General features: G+C 42.2%; 1 protein-coding gene across 1 annotated transcript; it reads left to right on the plus strand.

Moving 5' to 3' along the window:
• Positions 1–400: 400 nt before the first annotated feature.
• LOC110983746 (uncharacterized) lies at positions 401–7621 on the plus strand. The gene is made up of 2 exons (XM_022243265.2): positions 401–1621; positions 6668–7621. Exons 1-2 carry the CDS (start codon positions 965–967, stop codon positions 6755–6757), a joined length of 747 nt encoding a protein of 248 aa, XP_022098957.1. The 5' UTR covers positions 401–964; the 3' UTR covers positions 6758–7621.
• The last annotated feature ends 4133 nt before the right edge of the window (positions 7622–11754 follow it).

Genomic DNA, 11754 nt, shown 5'->3' on the forward strand with positions numbered 1-11754 from the left:
CAAAGGCGAATTGCAGTCTTTAATAAATTCTGTATACTTTATTTTGAATATTGACCTTTCGACAGTCGTTCAAGTGGTATCATGACATTCTTAAATTTTATGTATCTATGCCTTTGATGTGGATTTTTTTTTGGGGGGGACAGGGTATCTCGTTGGGAATGGCTTTAACTACGGAACGAACTGTCCCTGTTTCACGTCATGATAATTTACTTAATGTCCACCCAGTCACCGGCATTTCCGTTACTGTAGAGCCACGATACCCACAGCTTGACACAACATAACGTCCGCATTATAACCGCACATGTGTGTTTCGAATAGGCAAGGAGGTGACATAGGCGTAATGCTATTTAGTATGCAGTTCAAGAAACAAGGAAGGAAAATATAGGCACCCCAGACGCAGAGCCGACTGGCCTGTCACCGATTGGTGACGTGCCTTGTTAAGATTCAATCTGGCCCACGAACGTCCAAGTCACATGACAAGTGTCGATTACAGATTAGAACGACCTCAGTTGCTGACAATTACAGGTGACCAATTCGAAGGGGCATCGTCACGCCCGCAATCTACATGAGAGTGACAATTCTCGGTACTTGGCAGAGGCTCGTCAGTCGCCATCGTGAATGGATGAAACAGCAACCGTTGTCGGACTTTCAAATCCGTGCCTGACGAGATGCTTTTGTTGTTGTTATCGTTGCGCATAACGACACACAAATCAACCTAGACAACCATTTGACCTTTCTGGAAGTTGCCGACTCGCGACCATCATTTCGCCTAATTGGACGCAGCGATTGCGCGGGGTTATACGCGTATCGGGTTACGCGTAGGTGAGGATTAGTACTGACTTTGATCCTCCGGGTTAGACGGGATAAATCGCACTGTTTTACTCACGCTGTCAGCCGTGGAAGACGTCTAGCTAGCAAGACTGAATCCTAGCTAGTTTCAACAGTGCGATTCTGACGGCTTGAGATGGTGGACACCATGAGCATGTTGAGCGAATATCCACCGGTGCCTGTCAGCTTGCAGCGGACACAGGATGAGCACTTGTACCGTCCTCACAACGGTCATGGCAGGTGTCCCTCCATCCCTGAGCACGATAAGGGCTACTATCACCACGGACTACTGCTCAGCCCGGCCGTTGCTGCAACCGGTGAGATGCCGCACGAGTACACTAGTCCCGTCCATCACCATTCATTTTCACCGTGTTCTCAAGCGTGCCAGGATCAGACTACGACCACCGCCACTATTACTAACAACTGCAGCAGCCCTAATACTGACTGTCAGTCCGCGCCGGGAAATTCTTGTGATGAGCGGAGCAGTCCTCCCGGTCCAAGACGGTTCGGCAAGCGGCGATGTCCCACTAACAGCAACCGTAAAGAGAGGCGGCGGACGCTTAGCATCAACTCGGCTTTTGCCGATTTGCGAGAGTGCATACCCAACGTGCCAGCAGACACGAAACTCTCTAAGATAAAGACGTTGAGACTAGCCACCAGTTATATTGCGTACTTATCCGAGGTTCTGGCCAAAGACGACGGCATCGGACCGGTAGACACGGCTAGTTTTAAGGCGGAACTTCTGAAGATCGAGGACCGAGAGAGGCGGAAGAAGGCTGTTGAACGAGAAATGGTAAGAACCCGGGCAATTTTCTAAAATGGATTAACCATTGCAAACAAAGACTCTTAAACTGTTACCTAAAAAAATGAGTTTTCTTACGGCATCAAAGTTATAACTTTCTGACGGGCGGCTGTTATTATGCGTCAAACTTCAAGTATGTTATTGTTTGCTGAAACTCACTACATGCAAAGTTGTTAACATGGTTAAACGATTCTAGTCATATATTTCATTTTAATAGAACGAGAAATGAAATTATATGGGCTAATGCACAATGCGTTAATCATTTTTCTGTTCATTGTTATCATCGTTCTGCATGCATGTTACCGTAACAAGAAGTGGAATGGACGGAACAACTTTTAAAAAACATTCCGCAGTGCCAAATACATGATAATGAATTTGACGGGAATGTCCCATCAAGTAAACAGTAAAAAGACATATGGCATGTATGGTAAATCAGAAAATATGGAGCACAACAAAATCTACAATTGAAATCGGCACGATATCAGCTAATGAAGAAAGCATTATCGTTTACTAGTTAATTGATACAAAAAAAATACCTGAATCCGATATAACGTGCAAGCAGTTACAGAATGGGAGTTACGAGTACTGACCAACTGCTGTTCAGCTTCTTCACTCTCCCCTTTACCTCGGCTCTGTCTCCTGGTAAGAAGGGTGTACTAAAAAACTGCGGTTACCGGTTACCCAACTAGGTCATGGTTTGATGACAAGTACAAACACATGAAAAGTGTTGCTCATTTGGTAAACGATTCAACTGTACTCGCGAGAGTGGATGGAAAGAACTTCAGAGGAAAGATGAAGCCATCTTGATGGTACGCGAAAAGTGTAGAAGATAGTGCCGTGGATTACTCATTCATAATCGTAAGATTCCTGATTCGATGTTTGTACAGTCATTCAACTAGTCCATTTGTCGGTCTAAAAATGCCCTGACAAGACACATCTTATCCTCTAGAGTCAGATGTTTCAAAATATCACATCAGATTGGGATCAGATTTTTCTAAAACTAACGCAGACCACGTCAACCGCGCGTCGTTTTCTGGGGGACGAAAGTTAATTAGAGGAATTCCTTGTCCCGACTGACACAGAACATGTTAGAAATATCACTTTTTTCCCGTCACATTCGTGTATATCGTGTCAATATTTTTGGATATGATTTCGACGACACTCTCTGATTCCCTAAAACAATTATGATGTGCAGCATCAGCCATGCCATCAACAAGATATTCACGCATGGTTCCGGCATCTAAATGAAAAAAAAAGTCAAAATGACGAATGAAGTTGTGATAAAATATTTTTTCACAATCGTGAAATAAGTTATTGGATTTAAAGTTAGCTTACACTTAGGAATGCATGTGCATGATCTGTATCTTTTTTAAAGCTGAAGATAGGCCCTATGGTTAATTGAGAAGAGTGCTCTGTGTAAGTTCTCTGCTTGTTTGATTCGGTGTGATCTGATGTGTTATTCCGCAGAAATAAAGTAAACTTAAGGTCATGAGAGAACAAGTCCATATTGCAAGATTGAATATAATTCCAGTCAACTTCCTGGATGACGTACACTACGCGATACGACGTATAATGTGGTGTGTGTACGCGTTCATGCAACGGGTCCCTTCATTTGAATTTAGCTTTCTAAACAAGTTAGATTTCTTTTCCTTCACAGTAGGAACGACAGTGTCATATTCCCGGTTACCACTTGACTACTACTGGGTGGATTGGTGCCTAAAATGTGCCCTTGGGTCTTGGCAGTACACTCGGCATACTGCCGGCACACGACGCACGGCTCGTGAGCACCGGGCTTACAGCGGTTGGTCGCCGTATTACCAGACCGCTCTGCCCGCAGGGAGACTCATTGAAGGGAATTACATTTCACACTCATTTCGCAAGATTTACTCTTTTATTTGCGTGCGCTGGGAGTGACAGCCCCTATCTGATGATTCAACTTGGGTAAATCACATCCGACTGCATGGAACCTGCGATTAGTTTACCGTTTTGCAAAGAATAGTTTGGTATTTACAGCGTAAAAATGACTGTTTTTGTCTTCTGATAGTGAAGCATTTGAGAAATAATTCTGGGCGCGCACAGCGTTGGAAAATTCGATGTCGACTGAAGCATTTCATAATAATATTCTCATAATAACAGTGTCTCGTGCAGCCAATTTAATGTACAACAGACTGAGACTTCAGTGAGGATGTTAAGTTATAAAATTTAATCTACGGGAACTCGATGGGGAACAAGACTTTCAAGTTCGTTTCATTCACACCAGTATGATACCAACATGGTTAGGTAGACTTAACCAACTCCAAACATGTGGTAAAGATATTGATCAACATAGCTGCTGTTGAACCAGAATGTAGGTTCCTTCGTCGTCATTCCTATCAAGGGAGAGTTACATTTTACGGTACTTCAAGTTCAAACTGTTGCCATGTAGTGGATATTTAGACTGCCCCCTGTTTTGCGATACCAAGACGTAGTAAATCGCTCATTAGGTAGTGTACATTGCATCCAGGCGTGCACTGTCCTCGTCCCAGGGTCTCTTGTTGTCAAATGATGAATCGCACCAGGTCTGTAGGTCTCATGTCGACTGTGTTTACAGTTTACTTTCCAGGCATGATGTTTTTGGAATCATGTGGCTGTGCGTGAGCGTACACCCCCAACACACGCAATCGGTGTCTCTTTATTCCCTTTTCCCGTTGCTTTCTTTTTATTTTTAGTCTCCAAACACCAGGAAGGTAATATTTATGGTCGGGCCACTCGGAAGCACATGTTGCCATAAAATTTCCCGGGTGTTCGCAGCGGGTCCAGTGTGACAAGTTGACCCCAAACGCATCTCTAGTTCCTCCCACCGTGGCGCGTTGGCCGGGAGGGTATACGGCGCTACGGTACCGTGTTGCCATCCGCTCCATCCAGGGTTGCCTTAGCCGGGCCGAGCGACAACCAACCAAGGGTCGTGTCAAGGTGGCGGTGGAAGACCAGACCAGGTCCTAATAATCAGTTCCCATCATTTTTGGTTCTCTCTGTTTACAATGTTTACCAGGACCTTGGCGGTGTGGGCAACGGGTTCAGAGCGTAATTCTTTCAGCGGCACCCACGGCAGTTGACACTCAAATTTGCAGCTGGTTCTTTCGGTAGAATTTAACACGATCGGCATTGCACGTTGCGGTTACTTGTGGTGACAACAAAAATACCTAAATCTAAATCAGAGTTTCTAAATAACCCTTGAAATCTCCTGCAGACGTTTTGAAGCACAAAGAACTTTTCCACACAATAAATTGTTTCGGCTAACGCCACCAACATTTTTGGCTTGTTTACGAATTCCTGAAGAATAAAACGACGTTGCAGGTATAAAGACTTCTGTCATTAATGTTCAGTGTGGATTTTCAAAACACTGACAGTGATAACATGAATCCCTGTCTGTTTACGTTAGCAGGGTATATGATCACCCCCAGTCCACTTCATCGACATTGTTAATACAGATGTGCAAATTAAAGACTTCCAAGCTCAGGACAATATGACAAAGTAGTCTTTTCTTTATTAATAGACATTAATGACGTGTTTTTACCTTAATTTACTATTTTTTGTCATATTTTAAACACCGCTGACTTCTTTGCGGTATTAGCCAGAACAGAAGACTTGGTATAAAGTCACATGCCCGACAAATGTCGTAATGTCAAGGCCTGATTGGCTTTTATAGCACATGAGATTGTTAGCAATGTGTTTAGGTATCGAAACGAAGTTCGTTTTTGTCATTGACGTTTACGACGCAGTATTTTCGACTGTTAATCACACAAATATATAAACATAGTGTTAAATAAACTGAAACACAAATGAACGAAGAGAGGGAAGATAATACTTGAAAGAAACACGATTGGTCAGAATTTGCTCAAACAACATTACCTAAAATATACAGTGATGTATTAAGTATTTACTCAGGATCTGCCTTAACAGAAAAGAAAAATCACTTGAATAAGAAGTGCGAAAATGGTTCTTTTGTAAAGGTTTTGTTTTTTAATCTTAAGGCATCTTATACTTTGCAACTTTTTGTCCCTTTAAAACTGACTACAGATATTGCTAAGTGACCGCTTACTGGTTTGCGTGCGTGTGGGTGTGTGTGTGAAATGTCTCGATAGATCCCGTAAAAATCCTCTTTTATTCAATAACCTTGCACATAAGGAGCTGTATAGTACAAGCAAAATAAACAACTTTAAGTGCTAACCAAACCTGAATTCGCGACTAAGCCCGAGGCCTGCCTACAACCAGACACAGTTAGATCATCTCTTCATTTCTCCTATCAGAGCGTCTCCCATGGCAAATCTTACTACATGCCCTTGGCATCGAAGTTGGATGTTCGTGGCATACCCCACTTGGATTTTCAAACAGTCATCATCTCGCGATTCTTATAGGTTCTGTATACTTAATTTAATCGGGTTTAGTGTTTGTATAATAACTTACACAATAGAAACGATTTTCTTCCAGGCAAACAATATTATTAGGAAATGTTTCGTGAGTACTCGGTGAATGACGCTAAAATTTTCGTCAACGGTTTTGACATGTTGTAGAGTAATCGTTATTCCACAGAAATTTAATTTATGGAAATTTGTTAGAGTAGCTATCATTGACAATGTGACCCAATGCTATTAGGAAAAGTGTTGTGTCGACTTAGTTTCTCTCTTCTTTTTTTCTTTTTTCTTTCGAAACCAGCGTAAATGGATTTAGGGGTAAGGCTTAAAGGTATAATCTGTCTGATCTAATCGTAGCTGTTCCTTTACTCCATAGTGGATCAATCACACATATTGTTACTAGCAAAACATGCCAATAGATTGTTAAATGCATGTAGGCTTTATGCAGCAAATGACTATAGTGAATACATATATTGCAACAAAAACCTTCAAGTTTGTACTGACGAGTCGGACTGGTGGATGTTCTAGCTTGCCAATTGACACGGATAAAAACATATTTGATTACTGACGTTGCTATCCAGATGAACTAAATGCTCTAAATACTTTGTCTTAATCTCTTTTCTGACATTGTTTTTATCAACAGACTGATACCGCGCATGTTGTCGAGACGAGACGATCCCGAGGAAGGACCGGCTGGCCCCAGCATGTTTGGGCCCTGGAACTGCAACGCTGAGTACCCATGGAAAAGCTCTTGTGCACGCACTGCAAATCACCGTTTCCGCGGACCATTTTCTGATAACTTCGATTGGCAGCGAAGACGGACTGGACCACTCTGAATCAGTGGTACTCCGACTCATCTTGATAGTAGCAACCCAACGGGTCGCTGATGGTTTACAATATTCGTTCCTGGGAGAGGTTCGTTGGGATTGAAAAACTGTTTCGATGCGGTTCGAACTGACCTTTTATTTTAATAATATCAGCGGTTGAATTAAGAACACAGAATGTAGTTTTTGTGGAGATATAATAGCAAATACGTCCCAATGACATTGTAATAAAACGATACTATGGGTGAATCAAGTGAGACTCTCGTACTAGATTTAACTCGTAATATCGTAGGTCACATGCCATGGTGAACCTGTCTTCGAAGGTTCAACAAGATACTTCAAATCGAGCGTTTTCCTTTTAATTATTTTGAAAACGTTAAACATTTGACTGCTTATGACTGATTTTTGCACATGAAAAGGGAAAATTTACAAGCATACCCCTCAACGAAAATGTCACTTTTACTTTAACAACTGGCGAGCTGAAAAACAAACAAAATGTTTATGTTTAAACTGCAACATACCACAATTTCGGAAGTTCTCGTTTCAAATTATTTAAAAATAGTTTTGCTTAGTTCACACTGACTGCACAGATTTTCATAATCCGTGTTTACTAAAGGCTTAGCTGTAAATATTGTATATATTAATAAGTATGGTTTAAAAACGCATTACCACCGTATTATGCATCACAGTACAATGCCATTCCTCCAAAAAGCTGTTCAACGACATCAGCTGAAACTAAAGAGACGGCTTGAAAATAAAGTGCAAGTGAAACACGCCGTTTGTCCCGTCGTAATTTATTAAAGTTGCAATAAACGTGCAGTTAAAGCAGGAAGTTGAATAAAATGTGCGATTCGAACATCAGCCAAAATGAAGGGCGTTGACGAGGAGAAAAGAGGGAGTCAATCGAATGGTGAAATATGGCTGCTGATTGGTTCATGTTATGGGTGGACATTATTTTAGACTAAAACATTGACCCCAATATTAGAATGCATTACCTTTTCCTTACATTCAAAGTGTATTTAAGGGAGGGTTCAATTTAGTGGTTTTTGTGGCTTGTCTGTGTTTAGGTGGAGAAAAAAAAACGGATTTTCAGCAAAGAGTGTCGATAAATTGTTCATTCGTTGATGAAGTTGCTATAACCTGCGGGGATTTTGTTCATGAAGGACGGGCAGATCCCTCTGTCCAGGTAAATATTCTACTGGTTCTATTAGGGGAGTTCTGCATGGACGCCTTAGCGTCGATGCATCAGTCATTATTTTTCGGGTTTTAATGCAGACATTCCAAGAGACCGGACTTGTGCCACCGAGACCTGATGTTAATTTGCTTCAGCGGAGAGGTCTCAATATAAGGATTTTAAGTTCCTAATAAAAAGTAAACCTTCCACAGCTGCATTTACTGTACGTCCGGATTTTTAGATGCATTTTTCCTCTTATCGGAGCTTCTGATCCCTCGGGCCTGGTCTTAAAAGTTCAAATAATGCAATAAGCACGCAGGAAGTAATCCCACTTTCGTGTCTAATGAGAGTGTTCGTGCTTTCAATATGAAATCTTCAAGGTATCTTCACACTCTCAAAAGATACAGGCCCATTGGTAGGCTCAATTCCTACATCTGGACACTCTTTGTAACATTTTCACATACGTTTTACATTTTAAGAGCTCTGCAAAACTAAAAAAAAAAACAACGTCGAAATGGTCATTTATTCACAGTGTTTACGAAAAAGATTTTTTCACGTTTGATGAAGTTTTCGCACCGTGGCAATTCGCCCGTTGCTCTGAAAATCATTAAATTGCAGAGATGCACACTTGAGAAAATTAAGCCTCTGACCTTTAGTTCTAAAAACTAATCATGTGAAAACCTGTTTTCCACGCCCTTTTGCTAACCCACCGTCCGATTGGTGTTACCTCTCAACATGTGCATCACTCAATATCCTCCTCTCCACAAACACACGTCTTGCCGCTTTCGCTCCGCGAGTAATCTCACAACCTTGTGAGGAGGCGTTCAATTTTATTGCGGAATTTTCAATTTGGCTGAATTTTCTTTATCTCGCCGGACAAGTGAAAATTGATGTAATTTATGTGGTGGCTGGTTGACGGATCGGTGTGGCAGCGGTCAGTCACTCGGCAGACCGTTAATGAGTGGTGCGAGCTCAATAGGGCCGCAGCAGACAACTAAGGAAATGATATTACCAACGGGTTGAAGTGATTGATGCCTGATCAGAAGGATGTGCAAGATGTTTACCGTTTCTAAAGTTGATATTTTACGATTGTGTATCTGCAGGTAGTTAAGATATCAGTTGAAGTGTGAGAGTGACAGAGGTACCTAAGCGAGGACCTGCGATTCGTCCGGAGAGTGCGTCATTCTCTAGGTACATAATATGTAGATGGTGACAAAACAGCCGAGAGAAAAGAGCATGCGTTGCGATGAAACGCGAAACTGCACCAACTTAAAGGGCGAGGTCACTGGTGTTCTTTTTCCTGATGTAGGTTGTTTACTACTTTGACCATACACAATGAAACAACCAGAATGCTTGCCACTTCTATTCTTTCGACCGATTTTCGTACATGTACCAAGGGATCTAATGAGACAGAAACAGTCTTTATATGAAAGTTTCGCTAATTGGAATGACAATTAAAGGCGGTCAGACTTTCGAAATCACTTGGCAACTTCGCAGGTTTTATGCAGATATGCCACAACTAAGCGCAATCGGAACACGGGGAAAAAGTCCGATTAAAATGAACAAAGCTGTATATCTTTATCAATACAGGATGCCGCGTGGCAGGCTGATTTCTGTGGTACAGACTGGCTACATCCATTATAACAAGTAGTGCCGGCATTCCTCGAAACTACCGTTCTATTCACGCGGCGACGTGAAGAACGGCACTCGAAATGCAACAGCCAGGGTCAAAGGTCAAGTTCAAGTCTTTTTCTGGCGTAACCTTTGGTGCAAACATTAGCGCTGAGACGTCAGCAAGTACTGTAATTCATGGGTATAATAAGGGTATAACAACCGGCAATTATGGCGCGCAAACATTGCGCCAAATACACTCAATAATTCTTGAATCGGTCATCGGAGACCCTGACATTCACATCAAAAGGATTCTTGCTTTCAATCCGGATTGGGGGGTAAAGACCCCAGGTTTGCGGTATCATTTTACGGAATATTCGATGGGCTCGTAAACAGAGAGACCGAGCAGCATGAGAAATTGCCCGTTCTGCAGGGGACGCGTAAATCATCCAAGTGTTTACCGGTTTACGACGATGTCTAGTGTACCCACGGGAGTCCCTCGACCTCCCTCGCACCACTTCAGTGCACCGCAGCTCCGGCTACCACATATCCCCGGAGGGACGATGGAAAGTTTACGAAAACTCCACAAGGGGGAAGAAAAAAACTTGGAAAGGTTCAGCTATATTAATGTTACCGGCAGAGTAGTAATAATTCATATTCAAGTTGAAGAATGTTCCTAATAAAGAAAACAGCTCCATGGAGATTAGCCAGAGGTGTAAAGATGCCCTGCTCACTATGTTACCCTTTGACTTGTAGGGGTAAGACCACTGATGATCCGGTACTCACCCCATGCAGTTACTCTCTGTGATCAACCTGGATAGCAGGGATTAACTTAAACTGCTGGAAAGAGTTTCTCCCATAATGCCTCCCGAACACCCACGACGTTTGACCCACGGAGGCTCCGCCCAACAACATCCCTCCCCCACTTTGCAGAAACTTCTGAAAACTGCACAGTACACATGAAAGCGCAATTCAACTGGTGAATTAAATACATAGCAGAGGACAGTGCCAGTGCTTACACTACCAACGTGCTGAAAAGAAAGTTATAAAGGCCATTACAATTATATTACTCTTGACACGCATGTCTTTCCACCCTATAAGCAAGAAGCAAACGCAAACAAACAAAAAAAGTTTGGGGTACTTTAGCGCCCCCCCCCATTTGGTTTCCAGGCAAAAGTACGTATAATCATGGAGGAAGGAAAACTCATCCCACGGTATAATCAGGGTCACAGCAACCCCAGCCACGCTGTGAAAAGACCATCACACAGAGACCAACAGCGGGTGTCATCACTTTGTTCGGCAAGGGAAACATCTTTGTGGCGAGGTATGTAACCAAGGCAGGGGAAACTTCCCATTCTACCGACAAAGGGAGTGATTCTAGCTTGGGTAAATACTGTTAACGATCTGACAAGTTAGACAGGGGATGAAGAGGGATTTAAGTGTTTTCCATATACATGAATAGCCACCCTTGTTGATCAGCCTTCAAGGCCACACAAGCTGGGTAATTTGAGGGACAAAATACGTAGGAAGATTAGACGAGTGAAATCTGGAAGCCCGAGTGATAAACATATTATCCATCCATCAGATTAAACTTATATACGTTAATGGTTTGTACGTCTCCATGATTAAAAACTTAGCTACACCTATTCAAATCAGTACATGGTGAAATGTTAATTTATAAAAAAAATATTCCATGCGAGTTAAATTCGTATTATTCAGTTATTTTTGATAACTTACAGAGTATTTGTTGGGTGTCACAGTAAACCTTGACATACTTCATATAGTGTGTCGATTTGATAATTGCATTGATAAGAGGCTTAATAGTTGAATTAGACTTGAATAAACCCTCCCCAGAGGTTTCAGTTCTTTTGATACAATACATCTTAAACTATTACTAGCTCTGATACAGCCGAAAATCCCAGTTCCCTGTGGAGGGAAAGGGGTGGAGGCTTCAGCAACCTGAGCCAAAATTCCGGTCTAAGCCGCCCCTCCCCCCCCACAAATCCTCTGAGTGCACCTCTGTCACCTACTGACCAGAAAGAAATTCTGAAAGAAAATACGTGCTCATGATTTCTGTTACTACCAAACCATTTTCGATTGTCAAAAACCAGCCATCTGTTG

The sequence above is a fragment of the Acanthaster planci genome, linkage group LG02, assembly GCF_054643075.1.
Source record: "Acanthaster planci isolate LZ-2023a linkage group LG02, COTS_SCS, whole genome shotgun sequence".
In the NCBI taxonomy this organism is placed as follows: Eukaryota; Metazoa; Echinodermata; class Asteroidea; order Valvatida; family Acanthasteridae; genus Acanthaster; species Acanthaster planci.

Coding starts and splice junctions, on each gene's coding strand:
- LOC110983746 (XM_022243265.2), top strand. CDS start 965: ATGGTGGACACCATGAGCATGTTGAGCGAATATCCACCGGTGCCTGTC. Junction 1,622..6,667: donor AGGCTGTTGAACGAGAAATG/GTAAGAACCCGG, acceptor TTTTATCAACAG/ACTGATACCGCGCATGTTGT.